The sequence below is a fragment of the Ranitomeya imitator genome, chromosome 2 (assembly GCF_032444005.1).
Source record: "Ranitomeya imitator isolate aRanImi1 chromosome 2, aRanImi1.pri, whole genome shotgun sequence".
NCBI classification, from domain to species: Eukaryota; Metazoa; Chordata; class Amphibia; order Anura; family Dendrobatidae; genus Ranitomeya; species Ranitomeya imitator.
Window position 1 is genome coordinate 481,530,137 of NC_091283.1, and position 26,749 is coordinate 481,556,885.

The following is a 26,749-nucleotide window of genomic DNA, read 5'->3' on the forward strand; positions in this document are numbered from 1 at the left end:
AGGAACCCTTGTTCTTAGAAGTGCGGCATACAACTACGTGTACAGGAACCCTTATTCTTAGACGTGTGGCATACAACTACGTGTACAGGAACCCTTGTTCTTAGAAGTGTGGCATACAACTACGTGTACAGGAACCCTTGTTCTTAGACGTGCAGCATACAACTACGTGTACAGGAACCCTTGTTCTTAGACATGCGGCATACAACTGCGTGTACATGAACCCTTGTTCTTAGACATGTGGCATACAACTACGTGTACAGGAACCCTTGTTCTTAGAAGTGCGGCATACAACTACGTGTACAGGAACCCTTGTTCTTAGAAGTGCGGCATACAACTACGTGTACAGGAACCCTTGTTCTTAGAAGTGCGGCATACAACTACGTGCACAGGAACCCTTGTTCTTAGAAGTGTGGCATACAACTACGTGTACAGGAACCCTTGTTCTTAGAAGTGCGGCATACAACTACGTGTACAGGAACCCTTGTTCTTAGAAGTGTGGCATACAACTACGTGTACAGGAACCCTTGTTCTTAGACGTGTGGCATACAACTACGTGTACAGGAACCCTTGTTCTTAGAAGTGTGGCATACAACTACGTGTACAGGAACCCTTGTTCTTAGACGTGCGGCATACAACTACGTGTACAGGAACCCTTGTTCTTAGACATGCGGCATACAACTGCGTGTACAGGAACCCTTGTTCTTAGACATGCGGCATACAACTACGTGTACAGGAACCCTTGTTCTTAGAAGTGCGGCATACAACTACGTGTACAGGAACCCTTGTTCTTAGAAGTGTGGCATACAACTGCGTGTACAGGAACCCTTGTTCTTAGACATGCGGCATACAACTACGTGTACAGGAACCCTTGTTCTTAGAAGTGCGGCATACAACTACGTGTACAGGAACCCTTGTTCTTAGAAGTGCGGCATACAACTACGTGTACAGGAACCCTTGTTCTTAGAAGTGTGGCATACAACTACGTGTACAGGAACCCTTGTTCTTAGAAGTGTGGCATACAACTACGTGTACAGGAACCCTTGTTCTTAGACATGCAGCATACAACTACGTGTACAGGAACCCTTGTTCTTAGACGTGTGGCATACAACTACGTGTACAGGAACCGTTGTTCTTAGAAGTGCGGCATACAACTACGTATACAGGAACCCTTGTTCTTAGAAGTGTGGCATACAACTACGTGTACAGGAACCCTTGTTCTTAGAAGTGTGGCACACAACTACGTGTACAGGAACCCTTGTTCTTAGAAGTGTGGCACACAACTACGTGTACAGGAACCCTTGTTCTTAGAAGTGTGGCACACAACTACGTGTACAGAAACCCTTGTTCTTAGAAGTGTGGCACACAACTACGTGTACAGGAACCCTTGTTCTTAGAAGTGTGGCACACAACTACGTGTACAGAAACCCTTGTTCTTAGAAGTGTGGCACACAACTACGTGTACAGGAACCCTTGTTCTTAAACGTGTGGCATACAACTACGTGTACAGGAACCCTTGTTCTTAGAAGTGCGGCATACAACTACGTGTACAGGATCCCTTGTTCTTAGAAGTGCGGCATACAACTACGTGTACAGGAACCCTTATTGTTATTTTGTGTGGTTTTGTAGTGACCAAAAAAACTTTATCCTAACAGATGATGTCAGAAGAGAGAAGGATCTGGCCTGCTAGATTTCCAAAAGCCCATTCTTTTATAAAGTTTTCCACGAGATAACCCATTATTGTAGGAGACGGACAGCGGTTCTCTCATACAGAACATAGGAGCCCACTGCTGAGCCGTATTCATGTATTCAGGAAACATAGGTGTCATATGATCATTGAGCTCATGACTATCTAATATTTATGGGGCTGTCACTATGTTTTGCTACCTCTTCTGAGAGCAGCATGATCTAGGGGAAGAAACTCTTAAAGGGAACCTGTCACCCCGAAAATCGCGGGTGAGGTAAGCCCACCGGCATCAGGGGCTTATCTACAGCATTCTGTAATGCTATAGATAAGCCCCCGATGTTACCTGAAAGAGGAGAAAAAGACATTATATTATACTCACCCAGGGGCGGTCCCGCTGCTGGTCCGGTCAAACGGGCGTCTCCGGTCCGCTGCGGCGCCTCCCATCTTCATTACAAGACGTCCTCTTCTGATCTTCAGCCGCGGCTCCGGCGCAGGCGTACTTTGCTCTGCCCTGTTGAGGGCAGAGGATAGTACTGCAGTGCGCAGGCGCCGGAAAGGTCAGAGGCCCTGCGCCTGCTCACTGCAGTACTTTGTCTGCACTCAACAGGGCAGAGCAAAGTACGCCCGCGCCGGAGCCGTGGCTGAAGATCAGAAGAGGACGTCTTGTAATGAAGATGGGAGGCGCCGCAGCGGACCGGAGACGCCCGTTTGACCTGACCAGCAGCGGGACCGCCCCTGGGTGAGTATAATCTAACGTCTTTTTCTCCTCTTTCAGGTAACATCGGGGGCTTATCAACAGCATTACAGAATGCTGTAGATAAGCCCCTGATGCCGGTGGGCTTACCTCACCCGCGAATTTCGGGGTGACAGGTTCCCTTTAATTCCAACGATGTGTCACTTACTGGGCTGCTTGCTGCAGTTTTGATAAAATCACTGTTCTATCTGTTGCAGATCTAGCAGCTCTCTGAATGCTGAGCTCTGTATAACCCTGCCCACACCACCGAATGGCAAATTTCTGTGCACACTGTTCATAGGCAGAAAGCCTATGGAGGACTACATGGCAACAGGTTTTACTGGTCTTCTAGTGATAATCTCCTGTTGATAAACCATGATTTTACTAAAACTAGAGCAAGCTGCCTAGTAAGGCTGTGTTCAAATGTTTAGTACTGATCTGTTGGAACAGTTGAAGGATCAATTAGTTGGTAAAAAAAAGTTGTGCAGACACAACTTTTTAGTCTGAAAACAAACGGAGGTATCACTTTTGCGCTTCTGAGATGGAATATCCTTAGAAAAAAAACATTTATTAGAACAGGCTAAAAGTCAATGCGTTTCGAGGTCACGCAGGACCTCTTCATCAGGACAAACATTTGACCTCAAAACACATCGACTTTTAGCCTGTTCTAATAAATGTTTTTATTCTAAGGATATTCCATCTCAGAGGCGCATAAGTGATACCTCCGTTTGTTTTCCTCTATTCCTGTGGTCGTCCTCTCAATCGGTCTCTGTGCAGCAGCTGTTAGGCCGGCGTCTCACTGGCGTATTGCATCCGATGCGAGATCATCGGATGCGATATGTTAATGACACTCGGCTCCTGCTCGCAGCAGAGCACGAGCCGAGTGTCATGCGTCTGTGCTCCGATTCTCTCGCACAGGGAGGATCGGAGCGGCGCTGCGGAGGAGGTGGAGAAATGAATTTGTCCATCTCCTCCATTGCTGGGGTCCGCTTATAGCGCACATCACTCGGATGATATCCGAGTGGTGTGCGCTGTCTCACTCGCACCCATAGGCTTAAATGGTGCGAGTGAGCCGAGAGTTTTCCGTGGTCTGTGACAATCGCAGCAGCTTTCTTTGATTGTCTCAGACCGAGGAAAACGGCCGACAAAAAGTCGGCTGGTGGGAGCTGCCCCATAGCTTAACATTGGTCCGAGTGCAATGCGATTTTTTTTTATCGCATTGCACTCATCCGTTTAAAACGCCAGTGTGACATCGGCCTCAGATGCCGTTTGTGTTGCTAATTAGCAACTCCGCAAGGTGAGTGTATCTCCCTTTTTCCTGACACCCCATTGTGATTGGATAAGACCCTATTGCGCTTTCTCTTTCCCAGTTTTTATTCGAACTTTTTAGTCTGTTTTTCAAGAACTGATCTCTGATGGATCCAATTTTTTTTAACATTAAAGTTAATGGAAAACATATCCGTTAAATAGCCATCCCTTAGTTTCCATTTCTAACTGATACAGCAAGCAAAAAGCAGATCCATTAGAAATGGGAGAACAATGGATGGCTAACTAACGGATCTTCTGTCCATAGACTTCAATGTTAAATAAAAACAAATCCAGCAGAGATCAGTTTTTGAAAAACAGTCTAAAAAGCTTTGTCGGCACAACTTCTTTGCCAACGAATTGCTGCTGGATACGTTCAGACGGACCATTACTGAACATGTGAACACAGCCTAAGTGACGCATTACTGGAATCGGGGTCTCTGTCTCTACATTATGCTGCCCTCAGATTAGGTAGAAAAAACCTGGTGACAGATTCCCTTTAAGTAGGATATGGTGCCCTGCTGTTAAATTTTGGCTAATTAGAACCATGGTTGTAGGTGATATGATAGGTCAGTGTGGATCCCATTGCTGGCACCCCCACCTGTTGCCAGAACGTGGGACTTGTTTCCCTTTTTTTTTTTTCCCTGACGGCAAAGCTGTGGTCAAAAATGTATGTAAGGAACCGCAGTATGCGCCTTATTACGCCATTCATGTGGATGGCACACATAAAGGTAGCAGAGCTTATCTTCATATCTCAAGACCTTAAACTTCTGCTGTGTAATCATTCGTAAATATATGTACAAATAGGTCCCTTTCACACATCGGTTTTTTGCCATCAGTCACAATCCATTGGCTCGACTGATCCGTCACAGATTGTGAAAAACTGATGCGACGGATCCGACTGGCACATCTGGCTAATTGGATCGGAGCATGCTCAGTTTAAAAAAAACTGAATCCGTCACCGGATTCCGTCATTGGACGGATCCGGTGCCATAGGCTTCCATTCTAGCGGACGGCGACGGATTAGTCGCTGTCCGTTTTTTTGACGTACACAAAAAACGTTACTTTGTCCGTTGTCTCCGGCTGCCGGGCAAACAATTTTCGACAGATGCGGCGAACAACAGATGAAACGTGAGGCCATCTGTCGCAGTCCGTTGCTAATACAAGTCTATGAGAAAAAGACGGATCCGGTGGCGTCAGTCGCCGGATCCTTTTTTTTTTTTTTTTTTCAAAATTCGACTGATGGCAAAAAACTGATGTGTGAAAGGGACCCCATTGATTAGTATTGAGGTCCTCTGTGTTCAGTTGTGTGTCAGTTTTTAGAATGGAAAAACACGTCGGTTTTTATTGTTTGTTTTTTCTGTTTCTGTTCATAGAGATCTGCGATCGCTCATTTCCTCATCATTTTTCTCATTGTCATAATTCCTCTGGACCGTTTAATATTCCCGGTGATTTTCAGGCTTGTCCTGTTTCTTCCTGCTGTTCCCCAGTGGTAGACTTATCCCATGCACGACACCAGGCAACGCACATTTACATATTCATGAGGCTAATTTACGTACATTGTCACACTTAAATAGGCATGAGATTAATTTGTACACCCAGCTATTATAATTTTCTTTTTAGTTTGCAATCATAAAGGAAAATTTTATTTTAACCCATTGAAGCGGGAAATATGTCAGACGTGATGTCTCACGTGCGCAGAAAATACACGTTTTCTATAGAAACACGATTGGCTATATCCATAATTGTACGAAAGGGAGATAAATAGTCCTTAACCTGGAAGTTGTGGGCCATCATGTTTTCTTTAGGAAATACATTTGTCCTGGTATCTGTGAGGCTCGCTCTGATTTTTGTGTGTTGGAGAAGATGCGGGGTACGTGGTTGGATCTCTGATAGTCATTGGCGCTGAGACCTTCGGTTGGTTTCACAAGAGGTTAGCCATTCATGGTGTTGGAACATGCCAATGTTGACAAACATAATTTCGGTCTGTATTAGAACTATGATAAACGCGGATTGAAAGATGGCTGTTTTTAATATCTCGGGGTGGGAATCATATTAGCATATTTGTATGGAATGATATCGTAGGGGAGCATTGTATTAGAATGATGTCACAAGGGTTCAATTTTAGGATATAAGAGGGAGGCACTGGATTAAACTGATTTGTGATGGGTCCATTAGAGAAGAGTAACACCAAGTGCATGCATTACAGCATTCTGATGGGTGCATTGTATTAGAATGATGTCAGAAGGCCACATTGAATAAGGGGTGGTAGAAGGCCAAGTGTCTGGGTCTGCTGGAGTAGCGTAAAACCAGAGGGGTGCATTGGATTAGTTTGATGTCATCACAGTACTTTAGATTAGTATAATGTCATCATAGAACATTGGATTATTATGATGACATCACAGTACATTAGATTGGTATGATTACATCACATTACATTGGATTAGTATGATGACATCACAGTACATTAGATTAGCATGATGACATCACAGAACATTAGTATGATGGCATAACAGTACATTAATTAGTATGATGATGTCACAAAACATTAGATTAGTATGATGTCATCGCAGTACTTTCGATTAGTTTGAGGTCATCTAAGAACATTAGATTAGCATGATGACCTCACAGTATATTAGATTAGTATGATGTCATCACAGTGCATTGGTTTATATGATGTCATCACAGTGTATTGGTTTATATGATGTCATCACAGTGTATTGGTGTATATGATGTCATCACAGTGCATTGGTGTATATGATGTCATCACAGTGCATTGGTGTATATGATGTCATCACAGTAATTTGGTTTATATGATGTCATCACAGTACATTGGTGTATATGATGTCATCACAGTACTTTGGTGTATATGATGTCATCACAGTACTTTGGTGTATATGATGTCATCACAGTGTATCGGTGTATATGATGTCATCACAGTAATTTGGTTTATATGATGTCATCACAGTACATTGGTGTATATGATGTCATCACCGTGCATTGGTGTATATGATGTCATCATAGTGCATTGGTGTATATGATGTCATCACAGTGCATTGGTGTATATGATGTCATCACAGTGCATTGGTGTATATGATGTCATCACAGTACATTGGTGTATATGATGTCATCACAGTACATTGGTGTATATGATGTCCTCACAGTACATTGGTGTATATGATGTCATCACAGTACATTGGTGTATATGATGTCATCACAGTACATTGGTGTATATGATGTCATCACAGTACATTGGTGTATATGATGTCATCACAGTACATTGGTGTATATGATGTCATCACAGTACTTTGGTGTACATGATATCATCACAGTAATTTGGTTTATATGATGTCATCACAGTACTTTGGTGTATATTATATCATCACAGTAATTTGGTTTATATGATGCCATCACAGTACATTGGTGTATATGATGTCATCACAGTACTTTGGTTTATATGATGTCATCACAGTACATTGGTGTATATGATAGCATCACAGTAATTTGGTTTATATGATGTCATCACAGTACTTTGGTGTATATGATGTCATCACAGTACTTTGGTGTATATGATGTCATCACAGTGCATCGGTGTATATGATGTCATCACAGTGCATTGGTGTATATGATGTCATCACAGTACATTGGTGTATATGATGTCATCACAGTAATTTGGTGTATATGATGTCATCACAGTACATTGGTGTATATGATGTCATCACAGTGCATTGGTGTATATGATGTCATCACAGTACATTGGTGTATATGATGTCATCACAGTACATTGGTGTATATGATATCATCACAGTACATTGGTGTATATGATGTCATCACAGTAATTTGGTGTATATGATGTCATCACGGTACATTGCTGTATATGATGTCATCACAGTACTTTGGTGTATATGATGTCATCACAGTGCATCGGTGTATATGATGTCATCACAGTGCATTGGTGTATATGATGTCATCACAGTACATTGGTGTATATGATGTCATCACAGTAATTTGGTGTATATGATGTCATCACAGTAATTTGGTGTATATGATGTCATCACAGTACATTGGTGTATATGATGTCATCACAGTAATTTGGTGTATATGATGTCATCACAGTACATTGGTGTATATGATGTCATCACAGTACATTGGTGTATATGATGTCATCACAGTAATTTGGTGTATATGATGTCATCACAGTACATTGGTGTATATGATGTCATCACAGTACTTTGGTGTATATGATGTCCTCACAGTGCATCGGTGTATATGATGTCATCACAGTGCATTGGTGTATATGATGTCATCACAGTACATTGGTGTATATGATGTCATCACAGTAATTTGGTGTATATGATGTCATCACAGTACATTGGTGTATATGATGTCATCACAGTAATTTGGTGTATATGATGTCATCACAGTACATTGGTGTATATGATGTCATCACAGTAATTTGGTGTATATGATGTCATCACAGTACATTGGTGTATATGATGTCATCACAGTAATTTGGTGTATATGATGTCATCACAGTACATTGGTGTATATGATGTCATCACAGTACTTTGGTGTATATGATGTCATCACAGTGCATCGGTGTATATGATGTCATCACAGTGCATTGGTGTATATGATGTCATCACAGTACATTGGTGTATATGATGTCATCACAGTAATTTGGTGTATATGATGTCATCACAGTACATTGGTGTATATGATGTCATCACAGTAATTTGGTGTATATGATGTCATCACAGTACATTGGTGTATATGATGTCATCACAGTAATTTGGTGTATATGATGTCATCACAGTACATTGGTGTATATGATGTCATCACAGTACTTTGGTGTATATGATGTCATCACAGTACTTTGGTGTATATGATGTCATCACAGTGCATTGGTGTATATGATGTCATCACAGTACATTGGTGTATATGATGTCATCACAGTGCATTGGTGTATATGCTGTTATCACAGTACATTGGTGTATATGATGTCATCACAATAATTTGGTGTATATGATGTCATCACAGTACATTGGTGTATATGATGTCATCACAGTACATTGGTGTATATGATGTCATCACAGTACATTGGTGTATATGATGTCATCACAGTACATTGGTGTATATGATGTCATCACAGTACTTTGGTGTACATGATATCATCACAGTAATTTGGTTTATATGATGTCATCACAGTACTTTGGTGTATATTATATCATCACAGTAATTTGGTTTATATGATGCCATCACAGTACATTGGTGTATATGATGTCATCACAGTACTTTGGTTTATATGATGTCATCACAGTACATTGGTGTATATGATAGCATCACAGTAATTTGGTTTATATGATGTCATCACAGTACTTTGGTGTATATGATGTCATCACAGTACATTGGTGTATATGATGTCATCACAGTACATTGGTGTATATGATGTCATCACAGTAATTTGGTGTATATGATGTCATCACAGTACATTGGTGTATATGATGTCATCACAGTAATTTGGTGTATATGATGTCATCACAGTACATTGGTGTATATGATGTCATCACAGTGCATTGGTGTATATGATGTCATCACAGTACATTGGTGTATATGATGTCATCACAGTACATTGGTGTATATGATGTCATCACAGTACATTGGTGTATATGATGTCATCACAGTAATTTGGTGTATATGATGTCATCACGGTACATTGCTGTATATGATGTCATCACGGTACTTTGGTGTATATGATGTCATCACAGTGCATCGGTGTATATGATGTCATCACAGTGCATTGGTGTATATGATGTCATCACAGTAATTTGGTGTATATGATGTCATCACAGTAATTTGGTGTATATGATATCATCACAGTACATTGGTGTATATGATGTCATCACAGTAATTTGGTGTATATGATGTCATCACAGTAATTTGGTGTATATGATGTCATCACAGTACATTGGTGTATATGATGTCATCACAGTAATTTGGTGTATATGATGTCATCACAGTACATTGGTGTATATGATGTCATCACAGTACTTTGGTGTATATGATGTCATCACAGTGCATCGGTGTATATGATGTCATCACAGTGCATTGGTGTATATGATGTCATCACAGTGCATTGGTGTATATGATGTCATCACAGTACATTGGTGTATATGATGTCATCACAGTAATTTGGTGTATATGATGTCATCACAGTACATTGGTGTATATGATGTCATCACAGTAATTTGGTGTATATGATGTCATCACAGTACATTGGTGTATATGATGTCATCACAGTACTTAGGTGTATATGATGTCATCACAGTGCATCGGTGTATATGATGTCATCACAGTGCATTGGTGTATATGATGTCATCACAGTGCATTGGTGTATATGATGTCATCACAGTACATTGGTGTATATGATGTCATCACAGTAATTTGGTGTATATGATGTCATCACAGTACATTGGTGTATATGATGTCATCACAGTAATTTGGTGTATATGATGTCATCACAGTACATTGGTGTATATGATGTCATCACAGTACTTTGGTGTATATGATGTCATCACAGTGCATCGGTGTATATGATGTCATCACAGTGCATTGGTGTATATGATGTCATCACAGTACATTGGTGTATATGATGTCATCACAGTAATTTGGTGTATATGATGTCATCACAGTACATTGGTGTATATGATGTCATCACAGTAATTTGGTGTATATGATGTCATCACAGTACATTGGTGTATATGATGTCATCACAGTAATTTGGTGTATATGATGTCATCACAGTACATTGGTGTATATGATGTCATCACAGTACTTTGGTGTATATGATGTCATCACAGTACTTTGGTGTATATGATGTCATCACAGTGCATTGGTGTATATGATGTCATCACAGTACATTGGTGTATATGATGTCATCACAGTGCATTGGTGTATATGCTGTTATCACAGTACATTGGTGTATATGATGTCATCACAGTGCATTGGTGTATATGATGTCATGACAGTGCATTGGTGTATATGATGTCATCACAGTATTATTTATTTATTTAGCTCCATTAATTCCATGGTGCTGTACATAAGAAAGGGTTACATACAAAGCTATAGATATCGTTTACAGTAAAGGTACCGTTACACTTAGCGATTTACCAACGATCACGACCAGAGATAAGACCTGGCCGTGATCGTTGGTAAGTCGTTGTGTGGTCGCTGGAGAGCTGTCACACAGACAGCTCTCCAGCGACCAACGATGCCGAAGTCCCCGGGTAACCAGGGTAAACATCGGGTTACTAAGCGCAGGGCCGCGCTTAGTAACCCGATGTTTACCCTGGTTACCATTGTAAATGTTAAAAAAAAAAAACACTACATACTCACATTCCGGTGTCTGTCACGTCCCTCGCCGTCAGCTTCCCGCACTGACTGTGAGCGCCGCCCGTAAAGCAGAGCACAGCGGTGACGTCACCGCTGTGCTTTACGGCCGGCGCTCACAGTCAGTGCGGGAAGCTGACGGCGAGGGACGTGACAGACACCGGAATGTGGGTATGTAGTGTTTTTTTTTTTTTAACATTTACAATGGTAACCAGGGTAAATATTGGGTTACTAAGGGCGGCCCTGCGCTTAGTAACCCGATATTTACCCTGGTTACCAGTGAACACATCGCTGGATCGGCGTCACACACGCCGATTCAGCGATGACAGCGGGTGATCAGTGACCAAAAAAAAGGTCCTGATCACTCCCAGCGACCAACGATCTCCCAGCAGGGGCCTGATTGTTGGTCGTTGTCACACATAACGATTTCGTTAACGATATCGTTGCTACGTCACAAAAAGCAACGATATCGTTAAAGAAATCGTTGTGTGACGGTACCTTAAGCAAATTTACAATGACAGACTGATACAGAGGGGAGAGGACCCTGTCCTTGCGGACTTACATTCTACAGTACATTGCTTTATATGATGTCATCACAGTACATTGTTGTATATGATGTCATCACAGTGCATTGGTGTATATGATGTCATCTCAGTGCATTGGTTTATGATGTCATCACAGTACATTGGTTTATATGATGTCATCACAGTATATTGCTTTATATGATGTCATCACAGTGCATTGGATTAGAATGATATGAGAGGGATGCACAGGATTAAACTAATGTCTGTAGAGTAATACAATGGGGTGCATTGAATTAGAATAATGTCACGGGTACCTTAGATTAGAATGATCTGATAGTGGTGCATAGGAATAGACTGATGTCTATTCCAGGGGTACATAGTGTTAGAGTGATGGGTGCATTATATTGCAGAGCTGTGTAGTAGTGGGGAGATGTCAGAATTGTACTTCTCTGCGTCTCTCCGATGTCAGTAGAAGGTTAGTCGGACGTGCTGGTGAAGCCTTTATTAGCTTTGCGCTATGTACTGACGTGCGCAGTGTGTCCGTGGCTTGGATGTATAATGTCTGTGCCACTGTTTGCCGTCCTTTACTGCACACAGAATGTTATTTCAACAGGGAAGCAGCCTTCAGAGGCCATCGATCTGCCTCTCCACCTCCTGCTGCTGGAGTGGAGGGGGAGAGCAGTGACAATATCTCCTTCTCAGCTTCTTGTTGCAGCAGGAGACCGAAGATTATGAATCGATATGTCAGATTCCTCCATGGCCCATTATTTTGCTTAGTAAATTTGCCAATGATGAGAAACCCGGCACATGGCTGTGTGCGTTACATATTAGCTTTTAATTTCCATCTGCAGGGTTCCCAATAAAATGGGCTCAGCTACCAACCTAGAGGGAAAAGGGCAGAATCCAGTAAACCTATGTGTGTGGCACCTTCGTATCATAATGCTGACTTTCTCTACTCACCTGCAGCCACCCTGACCAGCTACTCCGAGAACATGGACCGTTCCAAGTATGGCGCAGATAGCAACAAGGACCTCGGCTCTCGAGGGTGCGTTAAGCAGGGCCAGAAGTCAATGGATTCAAGTCTCTATCGGGTGGATGAGAATATAATGGCCTCTACCTTCAGCTTAAATAAAATCCCCGAGAGGGGACTGGACACTGGCCTCTCCCAATCCGTGCAGTCCATCCCACTCTACCTCATGCCCCGGCCCAATTCTGTCGCAGGTGAGAAAAAAAACGCATGTTTCGAGTTTTAGCTTTGCTTCTTTATCTCTTAAAGTTGAGCCGGGTAGTGGCGTTCTCGCTAGTCACCGTGTATGTGCCTTGAATGTTAATGCCGCATACTTTATGTGGGTGTGAGGGGGAGTAAGAAAAAGATCCAGGACTGCAGAAGGTGGGAGAGAAGCGAGGCACGCCGAAATGAGCCTTTACTGTTAATTATTTTGCCGTCTCCTATAGCAGTGAAAAGGTTAACAAGGAGCACAAAAACCTCTTGCCTTTCTTGTTTTTGAGGAATGGCTTGGTCCTGGATACCCTTTATAGCTGAGAACAGTCTGTAGCTCAGCATGGGGTATGCGGCAGTGCAGATGGATGGAGGCGCCAATGCTCTGCAATGCCTTTGACGCACAGTGACATTGCCTGATTAAAGGAGTCCCCAGGCCAGACTAGGACTTCAACCACTGAAATGTACCTGGTCTGCATCCGGGCGTAATAATGAATTCCCCTTGAAGCCCCACTTACTTTTTTCATGATAGGAATCATTCATTAAAATCTGATACATCCAAAGATAGGACACCAAGAAATGGTAATTGTGCCCAGAAAGCCTCGCTAAACCCCTTATCGTATTTTCTGTCTGTGGCCATACTGGAGACTTTACAAGCTACAAGGACACCGGCTTTTCTGTCTGAGGGCATATGCAAAAAGAGTGAGTTGTTTGCTGTGTCTGTATATCACTATTGCCCTCTTCATTTTTTGCTGACTGCCTAGGTTCGTGAAGAGTTTTTACGTTAGTGTATCCTATCCCTACGATCCTCAGTGATCCCGTTCCCTGTGTAAAAGGGGCAGAGGTCGAGCATGTGCACCTACACTGCCAAGTCCCATCAGTCAGACTCCAGCAATCAGGAGGTTATCCCCTATGGATAGGGAATAATCTATAAGCGTGGTGCAAACGATTAAACTTAAGTAGCTGACTTGGGAACTATTTGTAAGCCAAAACCAGTGCTGGATCATAAACATGGGAGATATACTGGAAAGATTTATACAACTTTTCTCCTTTGCATTTCTTCCTAATCTTGGCTTCAAAATGTAAATAATAAGCAAATTCACATTTTAGTGAGTCCTAAAGCTGCATTTCCACTGCAAGATTATCGTGAAGAAGCGCTGGCAGGGAATGCTTGCTTCGCGATGACCTCGCGGTTTAAACTGGCTGCCGATCACCCGATGAATGAACAAAAATCTCGTTCGTCGGGTGAAATGATCTTTTGGTTTTCATTGTTCTTGGCACTGCATCGTCTTGTGTTAACAGGACCTATGCTGCCGAGAAACAATGGCAGCCTATGCGCACTTACTGATCTATTACAGAACGATGAGCAATAAGGCCTCTTTCACACTTCCGTTTTTTTACAATCAGTCACAATCCGTCAGAATGTTGAAAAGACGGATCCTGTGCAGACTGTAAAAAACGGGTGCACTGGGTCCCCTTTTTCTGACAGATCTGTCGAGGCTATGTGCACACGTTGTGTATGCATCTTCGCCGCGTTTTTCCGCTGCGAAAACGCATACACAACCCAGGTTAAAAATAATTTAAAAAAATAAAAAATCGTGATATTCTTACCTTCCGGCGTCCGCAGCGGCCTTCCCGATGCTTGCGATGCTGCCGGCAGCGGGAAGGCTGCAGGGTACGCCGGAAGGTAGGAAAATCACGATTTTTAAATTTTTTTTTAATATTTTTAACATTCCATCTTTTTACTTTAGATGCTGCATAGGCAGCATAATAGTAAAAAGAGAGAGAGCGAGAGAGAATTTCCCCGACGGGAAATTCTTCCGGCGTATGCTCAGTTTCAAAAAACGGAACCCGTCGCTAGATTCCTGCTTTTGACAGTCAGCGACGGATCCTGCGTCCATAGGCTTCTATTATAGCCAACGAAGAACAGCGCAGGATCCGCGCTGAGCGATTTTCCGACATACAGAAAAATGTTCCTCTATGCGTTGTGCTCGCCCGACGGACAGCAATTTTACTATGGATCCAGTGCACGACGGATGAAACGTGTGGCCATCTGTCACAATCCGTCGCTAATACAAGTCTATGAGAAAAAAAAACGGATCCAGCAGAAACGTTTTCTGGATCCGTTTTTTTCACAAAACGACGCATTGTGACGGAAAAAGAAAGATGGAAGTGTGAAAGAGGCCTAAGCACGATCTGCCTGTGTAAACAGTCTATTACACGTCAGCCGATGGGTAAATATTAGTGATGAGCGAATATACTCGTTACTCGAGATTTCTCGAGCACGCTCGGGTGTCCTCCGAGTATTTTTTAGTGCTCGGAGATTTAGTTTTCCTCACCTCAGCTGAATGATTTACATCTGTTAGCCAGCTTGATTACATGTGGGGATTCCCTAGCAACCAGGCAACCCCCACATGTACTTGTGCTGGCTAACAGATGTAAATCACTCAGCTGTGGCGATGAAAACGAAATCTCAAAGCACTAAAAAATACTCAGAGGACACCCGAGCATGCTCGAGAAATCTCGAGTAACGAGTATATTCGCTCATTACAAGTAAATATTTAACATTTAACGCTGCAAAATCAGAAAATGTAAACCCACCTTAACACTACTTTTTCTTCTTCCTCCGTCTTTTCTTTTCTCGTCTGCAGCCACTAGCTCTGCACACTTAGAAGACCTTGCTTACCTGGATGAGCAGAGACATACACCCCTGCGGACCTCCTTACGAATGCCACGACAGACCCTTGCTGGACCACGCACCCCACAAGATCTCCGAGGTCAGAGCAGGTCTTATGTGGCATATGAGTCTTGTATATAAAGCTGGATATAGAATTGTGCTCTTCACACATTGCTATTGACCAGGTGTAAGTTGGGAATGTTATTACGCAGCGCATGTTACACCTTTCCTGTTTGCCCCTACAGTCCGCTTTGCTCCCTACCGTCCACCAGACATTTCCTTGAAACCTCTACTGTTTGAGGTGCCGAGTATTACCACCGATGCCACATTTGTTGGCCGAGATTGGCTTTTCCATGAGGTTGATGCTCAACTGCAGAGTGAGGACGAGAGCGTGAACCGAGGTGTAGTGATCTGTGGAAATATTGGTTTTGGGAAAACTGCTATCATCTCACGGCTGGTCTCGCTTAGTTGCCATGGGACAAGATTAAGGCAGCTCACGTCCGACAGCCCCCATGCATCACCAAAGCGTAAGTTACCCTTCAATGTTCGCATGTTGTTTCCGTTATATCTACACCTGGATTGTCACATAAGTTCATACATTGGTGGCACGTTCTCCCATATGTCCTAACAGTGAATGCTAGACACTTCGATATTAGCAATACAACATGATCTTAAAGAGAATATGACTGATAGATGAGAAGTAATTGCAACAGTGATCAATATAAAATCATTCAATTTTATTCGTTAAACATAAAAACAATTAATGTAATAAGACATGTCAGAAAACTCCAAAAAGGAGGGGAAAAACACAGCAAAAATTAATGAGGAAATGAAAAAAGGGGGGGCAATGGATGTGTCAAATATAAAGCCAGTGGTAAATGCTATAGAAAATGCAGTATCAAGCAAAAAGAGCAATGACCTATACAGAAGTGTATGATAGAAACCGTTCCCCAGGAATCCTTAATGCAAGTTGATAATAATTAGAGAAAGTAAAGGCAACTATGGTTATTCTATAATATCCTCATAAATAAAGCTCCCAAGGAGAAAAGCAATGTGCAGGGTACGGCATATGTTGCACATTTAGTAGTCGTGCATGCACAATCCCACAAAGATCCCAAGACCTTCTCCACGTTAAGCAAAGTTGCTGAACATATCCAGGGTATATTGCCTGAGGTATAGCAGGAGTAGGGAGACAGTGGGTCAAACTGTGTTCCCCTCACACCCGACTCCAAACTCTGAAATGCCCGGTAAGGCAGCCGGATCAGAAATCTGACATTCCCAGTTGGGTAGCTGGATCTGAACTCGGAAATGCCCAGTTAGGGAGCGGAGTTCTGCACTCAGCATCTCCTGCAGTCTCATACTTTGTGAATGGACCCAGGGCTCATATTAGCTGACATTGATCTATTCTTACCGGGCATTTTAGGGCCCTGTGCTCAACTGCAGAGGGACTCCTAGCTGTCAGGTCCCAACATTTACCAGGTTATCACCTTGTTATTTATGGGAAAGCCCTTTTAGCTATTTGTTTGGTTTCCTGCAGATCTTTTTGTCTCCAGACACCATTCAGTGTAACAAATATATGTCTTAAAGGGGTGAAACTCTTTAAACACCTTTACAACTTTGTAGTTTAGCTAAGAAAGGTTCCCTATCTGTGGTGTATTCAAATGGCCCGGGGAGTGGGATATGGGGAAATACTGAAAGGGAACCTTTTTACATCCAGTAATGCTATTTACCTGCAAATACAGGTCCTTCTCAAAAAATTAGCATATAGTGTTAAATTTCATTATTTACCATAATGTAATGATTACAATTAAACTTTCATATATTATAGATTCATTATCCACCAACTGAAATTTGTCACGTCTTTTATTGTTTTAATACTGATGATTTTGGCATACAACTCCTGATAACCCAAAAAGCCTGTCTCAATAAATTAGCATATCAAGAAAAGGTTCTCTAAACGACCTATTACCCTAATCTTCTGAATCAACTAATTAACTCTAAACACATGCAAAAGATACCTGAGGCTTTTATAAACTCCCTGCCTGGTTCATTACTCAAAACCCCCATCATGGGTAAGACTAGCGACCTGACAGATGTCAAGAAGGCCATCATTGACACCCTCAAGCAAGAGGGTAAGACCCAGAAAGAAATTTCTCAACAAATAGGCTGTTCCCAGAGTGCTGTATCAAGGCACCTCAATGGTAAGTCTGTTGGAAGGAAACAATGTGGCAGAAAACGCTGTACAACGAGAAGAGGAGACCGGACCCTGAGGAAGATTGTGGAGAAGGACCGATTCCAGACCTTGGGGAACCTGAGGAAGCAGTGGACTGAGTCTGGTGTGGAAACATCCAGAGCCACCGTGCACAGGCGTGTGCAGGAAATGGGCTACAGGTGCCGAAATGGGCTACAGAGAAGCAGCACTGGACTGTTGCTAAGTGGTCCCAAGTACTTTTTTCTGATGAAAGCAAATTTTGCATGTCATTCGGAAATCAAGGTGCCAGAGTCTGGAGGAAGACTGGGGAGAAGGAAATGCCAAAATGCCTGAAGTCCAGTGTCAAGTACCCACAGTCAGTGATGGTGTGGGGTGCCATGTCAGCTGCTGGTGTTGGTCCACTGTGTTTCATCAAGGGCAGGGTCAATGCAGCTAGCTATCAGGAGATTTTGGAGCACTTCATGCTTCCATCGGCTGAAATGCTTTATGGAGATGAAGATTTCATTTTTCAGCACGACCTGGCACCTGCTCACAGTGCCAAAACCACTGGTAAATGGTTTACTGACCATGGTATTACTGTGCTCAATTGGCCTGCCAACTCTCCTGACCTGAACCCCATAGAGAATCTGTGGGATATTGTGAAGAGAAAGTTGAGAGACGCAAGACCCAACACTCTGGATGAGCTTAAGGCCGCTATTGAAGCATCCTGGGCCTCCATAACATCTCAGCAGTGTCACAGGCTGATTGCCTCCATGCCACGCCGCATTGAAGCAGTCATTTCTGCCAAAGGATTCCCGACCAAGTATTGAGTGCATAACTGAACATTATTATTTGATGGTTTTTTTGTTTGTTATTAAAAAACACTTTTATTTGATTGGATGGGTGAAATATGCTAATTTATTGAGACAGGTTTTTTGGGTTATCAGGAGTTGTATGCCAAAATCATCAGTATTAAAACAATAAAAGACGTGACAAATTTCAGTTGGTGGATAATGAATCTATAATATATGAAAGTTTAATTGTAATCATTACATTATGGTAAATAATGAAATTTAACACTATATGCTAATTTTTTGAGAAGGACCTGTATAGTAGTAATGTGCAGATAAAAAGCATTTAAATCCTATTTAGACTGCTTACTAGAGCAGAACCTACATAAAGAAAATGGCGTTTTTTCTCCCTGCAGCCACTTCCAGTCATTGGGGCAGTGCAGGGAACAGTCACCACTCACAATACTGTGAGTGCAGCTGTAATCACTGCCCTGAACAGTAACTGACAGCCTGCTCTGCAGTGTGTCTGCATCATGTGTGTGAGCAGGCTGTCAATCAAAGTGTCTGGAAGATTACAGCTGCACTCACAGCATAGTGATCGGTGACTGTAAAAAAAACCCTGCACTGCCCCAATGACTGGAAGAGAGCGGCTACTGGGGAAATAAAATGTAATTTCCTCCCTGCAGCCACATACACAGGCTTTAAACTCTATTTATCTTTATATTACAGCTATACTTACAGGTAATAATAGCATTTATTGACAGGACAGGTTCTTTTTAATGGGGTCTCACACTGTAGAGCTGGTCTTTATATTTGGTGTAATAAATCCGGATGTATCTTTCTCTCTTTCCATACTCAGATTCGGAGGCTAATCGTGAATTGGCGCAGACAGGACATTCTGGAATCTCTAGTGGAAGCTGCCCTGGAACTCCTGAGATGCGGAGGAGGCAAGAAGAAGCCATGCGGAGGATAGCAGCACAGGTATGCCGCTACCCAATATGCTGACCTTCTCAATGATTTCACGACTTAAATAATTGTGGAATGAAGGAGGATGTAGCGGAGTATCAGCCCTACATTTTTCTTACACAACCTTTTTACTTCTCATAGTATCTTGTCTTCCTCTTTCCTTGCGCACAACGTCCTCTGCATTCATGGACCAGTTAGCGGGTGACATCCCCAGCATTGTCCTGGTGCTCGTTAGGCAGTGTGCTATTTAACGAGCGCCCATGAATTGAGATGACATGCGCTGACAGACTGGGTGCGGAGGGGAGAAAATTATATTCTGATGAAATCATAGCAGTATTACGTGGATTTGGTCAGGAGCAGATGGACTGTCATATTGTGTTATGTTTTTTGTAATCATTAATTTATTCTTTTCTGTGTTGTCTGCTTTCCTCCTTTAGGTGGTGGCATATCACTACTGCCAGGCTGACAATGCGTACACGTGCCTAGTGCCTGAGTTTGTTCACAACGTGGCTGCTCTGCTGTGCCGTGCACCCCAGCTAGTGGCTTACCGGGAGCAGCTCCTACGTGAGCCACATCTACAGAGCCTGCTTAGTCTACGATCCTGCGTGCAAGACCCGGCTGCATCTTTTCGAAGGGGAGTTCTTGAGCCACTTGAAATTCTATACAAAGGTAAATGATCGCTTTTTTATTAGTATCCCTGAACCATATTTAAAGGGGTTACCTCACCAATGTAAATAACACTTTCACGCATCATTATGGGAGTGATGGAGGTAGAGCTGAGCACTCTCTCATAGAAGTTAATGGAGCGGTGATTACACATAATATAGGAGACTTAAGAACCCATTATGTTGATGGATGGGCCCAGTGGTCGGACTCCCAGTGATCATACATTTATCATTCTTGCTCTTGATAGATCAGTGAAATTATTTTTATGGGAAAACCCACAATCTATTAATTTTTACTTCTTAATAGTGATGAGTGAACGTGCTGGGATAAGGTGTTATCTGAGAATGCTCGTGTGCTAACTGAATGTCTTCAGCGTGCGGGAATAATATGTTCGAGTCCCTCAGCTGCATGTCTCATGGCTGTCGAACAGCCGCAAGACATGCAGGCTCGGGTACTCAAACTTATTTTTTGAGCACGCCAAAGACACTCGGTTAGTACACGAGCATTCTCAGATAACACCTTATCCCAGCACGTTCGCTCATCACTACTTATTTGTTACACACCCAATGTTTTGTTTTTTTTATTGTAATTTGTATTGAAATACAATTTTCATTTTTTACAGGAAAAGAAGAAAAAATTGGCCATTTAAAATTTTTCATTATCATTTATAGGTTGTCAACCAATCTTCTATAATAATACTTTAGTTCACAAACAAACACAGACTCAGACAAAAGGAAAAGGGAGGGATATGTGGAATGTTCTGACATTAATATCCATCTCATAGAGGTCATATATATTTAACATGGCCTAAAAGGAATCCCAATATGACAAAAAAAAGATTAAACCTCTCTACAGTATTGTCATTAAGGGTTGCCAGGTATCCAAGTTCCTGATATCCTTGATGCGACAATATAGATCTAGTTGGGACAAACCCAATGTGTTTTTGTTTTCTTTCCAAAAATCCCTTCCCCATTTTATGTAATCACTATTGTCATATACGCCTACACTTCCTGCTCTTCTTCAATTTCAACACCTATTAAATTACTCTAAGTGGCAAACCTGAATCCACCATTCTAGTGATCATAGGGGTCCCAAGGAAGAGACCCCATCTTGTAATTATGCAACGCCTATCCTGTCAGAGTGGTGCTGAAATTGCATGATAGTTTAAGGCACCCATAGACTAACCTGCCAAAACCGCCGATATTGACGGGTTCAGACTCCAGTTTATGTATGTGGGTCCCCGACAGATGTTCTCAGGAGAGATAAGGATCCAGCATGTCTGGCACTGGCTCTTTAATAGGGAACATGGTAGCGCTCGGCCGAGTGTATGAGAAAGAGAGCTGCCAACCAAACGATCGGATGAACTATCATTTAGGCGACAGCTTACACTACAGATTCTTGATGTTCCCTTTGTCATCTGGCATCCGTCTACAAGGCTGATTTGGTTAACATCGGCACCACTGACTAATACTGTTATTTTGGACAAGAGAGTACAGAGACTAGGCAGTCAAAGCCCCTGATTTGACCTGTAAACCGTGCAGAGGGATTAATCAAACTGCTCAGCATCTGGATGTTTCCGTGCCAGACGTACTTACAGAAATACAGATTTGGCAATTAGTGTTCATTTAATGACTTTTTGTTTTTACTTTGACGTTCATTTAGAGAGAAAGATTCCAGATGAGGATTACATTATCCTGATCGATGGGCTGAATGAAGCGGAGTTCCACAAGCCAGACTACGGAGATACCATTGTGTCCTTTCTAAGCAAGATGATAGGAAAATTCCCTCGCTGGTTGAAGCTGATTGTTACTGTGAGGACCACCCTACAGGTGGGTCAGACATTTCTTACCATTCTATCTCATTGTCTTCATATTTCTCCATATGTTCTGGATTTAGCCTCCTGTTACAACCACAAATTACATAAATCTTCAGATACAGGGAAGATATATATCTTGGTACCGTGTTAACCAGTAGATAGAAAAATATTTAGAATTGAGAGTCCTCAATGGTTGATACCTTTTAATGGCCAACTGAAAAGATGGTAACAAATTGCAAGCTTTCGAGACTACACAGGTCTCTTCATCAGGCAAGACTAAAACAAATTCTGCAGAATTCCCCCCCCCCCTTTTTTTTTTCTCTCTATGTTGTGCATAATTATGTGGATTCTTCAGAATTTGTTTTAGTCTTTGCCTGATGAAGAGACCTGTGTAGTGTTGAAAGCTTGCAATTTGTTACCATCTTTTCAGTTAGCCATTAAAAGGTATCAACCATTGAGGACTCTCAATTCTAAATATTTTTATAAATCTTCAGAATAATCCTTAACTATTTGTCCATCTTTGATTCTCCAATGAATTATCTTTTATTGTCCACTAACAGGAAATCACCAAACTTCTCCCCTTCCACCGAATTTTCTTGGATCGACTAGAAGAAAATGAGGCCATTGATCAGGATCTTCAGGCCTATATCTTGCAACGTATACACAGCAGCTCCGAAATCCAAAACAATATCTCACTCAATGGAAAAATGGACAACACCACATTTGGAAAACTTAGTTCCCACCTTAAGACCTTAAGCCAAGGTTCCTACCTATACCTGAAGCTTACGTTTGACCTCATAGAGAAGGGCTACTTGGTTCTTAAGAGCTCCAGCTACAAAGTGGTTCCTGTGTCACTGTCCGAGGTGTATCTCCTGCAGTGTAATATGAGGTTCCCAACACAATCCTCCTTTGAGCGGGCCCTTCCTCTTCTCAATGTTGCTGTGGCCTCTCTCCACCCATTGACGGATGAGCACATCTTCCAGGCCATCAATGCGGGCAGTGTGGATGGAGGTCTGGAGTGGGAGGATTTTCAGCAGCGCATGGAGAACCTTTCTATGTTCTTGATTAAGAGGAGAGACCTGACCCGAATGTTTGTTCATCCATCCTTCAGAGAATGGTTAATATGGAGAGAAGATGGAGAGAAAACCAAGTTTCTTTGTGATCCCAGGTAATGCTGGCTTATATGATTTTTGACAAACATTTAAAGGGGTTGTCCAATCATAAGATATTGGTGATGTATCCCATCAAGATAACTTCTCATTATCAGATCAGTGGTACTTCATCGATCAGCTGTTAATAGCCCTGGCGTTGGTTAGATATGAAACAGAATGGACACTGTGGAGTACAGCAGAAAAGCTCCTATTCCAGTCTAAGGATACAACCTCGATATCTTATGACCGGACAATTCCTTTAAATTGTGTAATTTAAATGTTTTATATATACAATGCCGAAAAAGACCTTCACAGAAAGACCAGAGTATAAAAAGCAAATATAATCTTTATTGAAAAACACATAAAAAATACATAAAAAAATACATAAAAAAACATATAAATACTGGGACAGTGACCACTGGTGCGGAAAAAACACAGTGGGACCCACACAAGGACCAACCTCACAAGAGCAGTATAACAGTAACTATAATAGGCTGACTATAGGTAACATGTACATAAATATCAATAGTATACAGAGGATGAGTAACAACAGGCTCAGGCCCCCCCAGCACTTACTATACTCACCTGTCCGGCGTTCCATCGCTGAGCGCCGCCATCTTCCCGGTCTCCTGGCTGTGACTGTTCAGTCAGAGGGCGGCGCCGGCGCGCATTAAGCGCGTCATCGCGCCCTCTGAACTGAAGACCGAAGACCGGGAAGATGGCGCCGCTCAGCGATGGAACGGGGACAGGTGAATATAGGCGATACTCACCCTCCTGGCGGTCCCTGCTTCTGCGGTGGAGATCGCGGTGTGCGTTCAGTGTGAACGCACACCGCGATCTCCCGGGAGCGTCGCTCTGTGAGGCCCAGACTGCGCCGGCGCTTGCGCAGTCTATAGAGGCTTCGGACAGAGTGACGCTCCCAGCGTTATATATATATATATATATGTACACACACACACACACAGCGGTTATATATGAACAGCTAGAAATAGAGATGTATAATATAAGCACACAAAGAGAAGGACGTGAGGGTCTGCATTGCTGTAGTCATAGCATTAATCATTGGCAATACATCTGCTCATCTCCTGTCACTACATAATATGCTTGATGCCCATCAATCAAGGTCCAATACAAGAAGGATCAGATGGATTGATAGCAGTTTATATACTCAGTATAATCTCTGTAATATTGCTGTGCTTATCTCTTTGGAGGAAACCCTAGAACAATAATAACAGCGCATCGTTGGCCGTTTCACATGTGTAGATTTGATTCAAAACCCAACAAAAATGGTACAGAAGTAAATTTAGCTAATGCAGATTATACTTCTGTAAGTATTTACAATGTGCACGGAGGTCGTCATCATGGCCCTAGTCACTGTATAGTCATAAGTATATTCCTAGCAGAGCTGCCTGCAGACACAATGTGACGTGTTCACAATCCAGGGGGCATCATCATATGTGCTATAGCATATATCACTTGCCGATTATGTTCAACGCTCTAGAAATCAATGTGAGGGCCTTTCTTGAACACACTTCTAACTTTGGCTACAAAAATTGCCGTGGTGTTCCTCTACTTCCCCCCTCATCCCCCCCTAAAAATAAATATATATACAGTATATTGCTTGAATCGACCCCTAAGGGTATATGCACATGCTCACACCCCACGATTGGCCCTCATAAAATGATAAAGCTTATACTCATCTCCCGTACCCGATATAGCTGAAGGAAGCGTTGTCTTAGCGCAGGATATATAATTTGTGTGTACACCAAGCAGGTCACACATGAATAGCTTAAATAAATCCTGCGCTAAGGCGACGTTTCCTTCAGCTATATATGGCTGTGTTGTATACGTTACCTGAGTCATCCTGGAGAAGGGATGACCGGCCGAGAAGTGGAGTGTTCACTGGTCTAATAAAACTCCCTGTTGTGTTAATGGCCATAATGGTCCCACCAGCAGCCTGGTGCCTGACTCCATGTACCTCCATGCTGAGCTGCTGATGGATGTAAGTGATAACCGTACGTGTTGTCCTCAGGAGCGGACATATCCTGCTGGCCTTCTGGTTCTCTCGTCAGGAGGGGAAGCTGAACAGGCAACAGACCATCGAGCTCGGCCATCACATCCTGAAAGCACATATCTTCAAGGTACGGAGCTGGGAGTCTGTTCACATTAACTTCAGGCTGTATTTTACATATATGTAACCTTGACTTTCATTACATTGATTAGAATCTCCTCAAGTGCAGGAATAAGACCATGGTGACGTTCCCTTCTGTATGAACAACAATAAAATGTGATCTTATGAGACAATCTTCATTTACGTTGATACAATGGGTGTCAGACATAGAACTGGTGCAGTTATTAACGTAATCATAAAGCACTGGCATACACTGTGGCCGAGAGCAAAAATCTAAAATCGGAATATGTTGGCGCTATATAAATAAAATTATTATTATTATTTATTATCTAAAGCTCTCCCAGGACAACTCAATGATGTCAAATCAAACAGACAACTCCAAGTAGATATAACCAAGAAACAATGGAGGAAAAATGTCCCAAGCAACATATTAAAAATATAGAATACAAAATTTATTTATTGAAAAACATCACATGAAAAATACTCAATTATACATGCTGTATACACTGTATAAATAATCGGGAGATAAAAGCGGAGGAGACATGAAGGTACACTGGGTTTGGGGAGGACAGCAAAGTTCATCCCAGGAACACAGGCATCTGAATAAACAGTTCGTAGATTTTCCCAATGGCCTTCAGTATTAGTGAAAATCACAGTACCAATATAATATAAGCCAGGTAGACCCCAAAGTAATTACATAGATGCATGCTCACCCATAAAATCGACAAGGGAGCATTCCCTCCTCACAGGGCAGCCCCTAGACGTAGAAATCCTAAAAGTTAAAGGTTGTCCAGTCTGAAACTGTTAAGCTACAAGTCTACAGTTGCTGTATGTGACTGAAGACTTGTTAATCCTGTGAGGATTCTCTGGCCACATTCTGAATAGACTGTTTCTGGCCTCTCTTAATACACTTACATTGAGCGAGGCTGCACCAATCTAGTCGTAATGTGGCCAGGAGTATGCATATCACCGTGCGTGCGATAAGAAGATCCACAAGTCTGCAGTCACATAGAGTGACTGTGGACTTGTAGCTTAATGGGGTTGTTAACTACAAGGACAACCCCTTCTTGATCTAAATGTTTGCCCCCAAAAAAATAAAGAAGCTTATATACCCCGCCCGTGCAGTTTGTTCTGTCCCCACATGAGGCGAATGGAGGTGTGGTTGACTATTAAGGGTTGTGAGAGAGATTCGTACCTTCAGTTTTCCTCGATGTGAGGCAGACAGGACCAATGCTGTTCAGCATCCGGAGAGATGATGCACACCAGGGATTGTGCAATCCAGACTTGTTTATTTGGAAATCTGGACATACAGCGTAGAATAGCATACAGTAACTTCTCCAGAGTTGAGTCAAGTACAGCAGGTGTATCAGTGACAGCGAGTGAGCAGCAAGAGTGAACAGCAAGAGGTCGAAAGACTGATGCCTTCCTAAGCCCGGTTCAAGCATGTCTTCTCACAACAGCATGAAACTGAAAATGAAATGGCTGCCAGATGAAGAGAAGACTTGA

At 42.4% G+C, this 26,749-nt stretch overlaps 1 protein-coding gene across 7 annotated transcripts in view; it reads left to right on the top strand.

Annotated features, from left to right (window-relative positions):
* TANC2 (tetratricopeptide repeat, ankyrin repeat and coiled-coil containing 2) overlaps positions 1 to 26,749 on the top strand; it is a 656,536-nt gene that overhangs the window by 603,185 nt on the left and 26,602 nt on the right. For all 7 annotated transcript variants that reach the window (XM_069751346.1, XM_069751349.1, XM_069751347.1 and 4 more), the window contains 8 exons: positions 12,602 to 12,856; positions 15,506 to 15,631; positions 15,777 to 16,058; positions 19,373 to 19,494; positions 19,917 to 20,148; positions 21,808 to 21,974; positions 22,522 to 23,129; positions 25,145 to 25,253. In XM_069751346.1, coding sequence (XP_069607447.1) covers positions 12,602 to 12,856; positions 15,506 to 15,631; positions 15,777 to 16,058; positions 19,373 to 19,494; positions 19,917 to 20,148; positions 21,808 to 21,974; positions 22,522 to 23,129; positions 25,145 to 25,253 — 1,901 coding nt within the window. The remainder of the gene's footprint in view (positions 1 to 12,601; positions 12,857 to 15,505; positions 15,632 to 15,776; positions 16,059 to 19,372; positions 19,495 to 19,916; positions 20,149 to 21,807; positions 21,975 to 22,521; positions 23,130 to 25,144; positions 25,254 to 26,749) is intronic.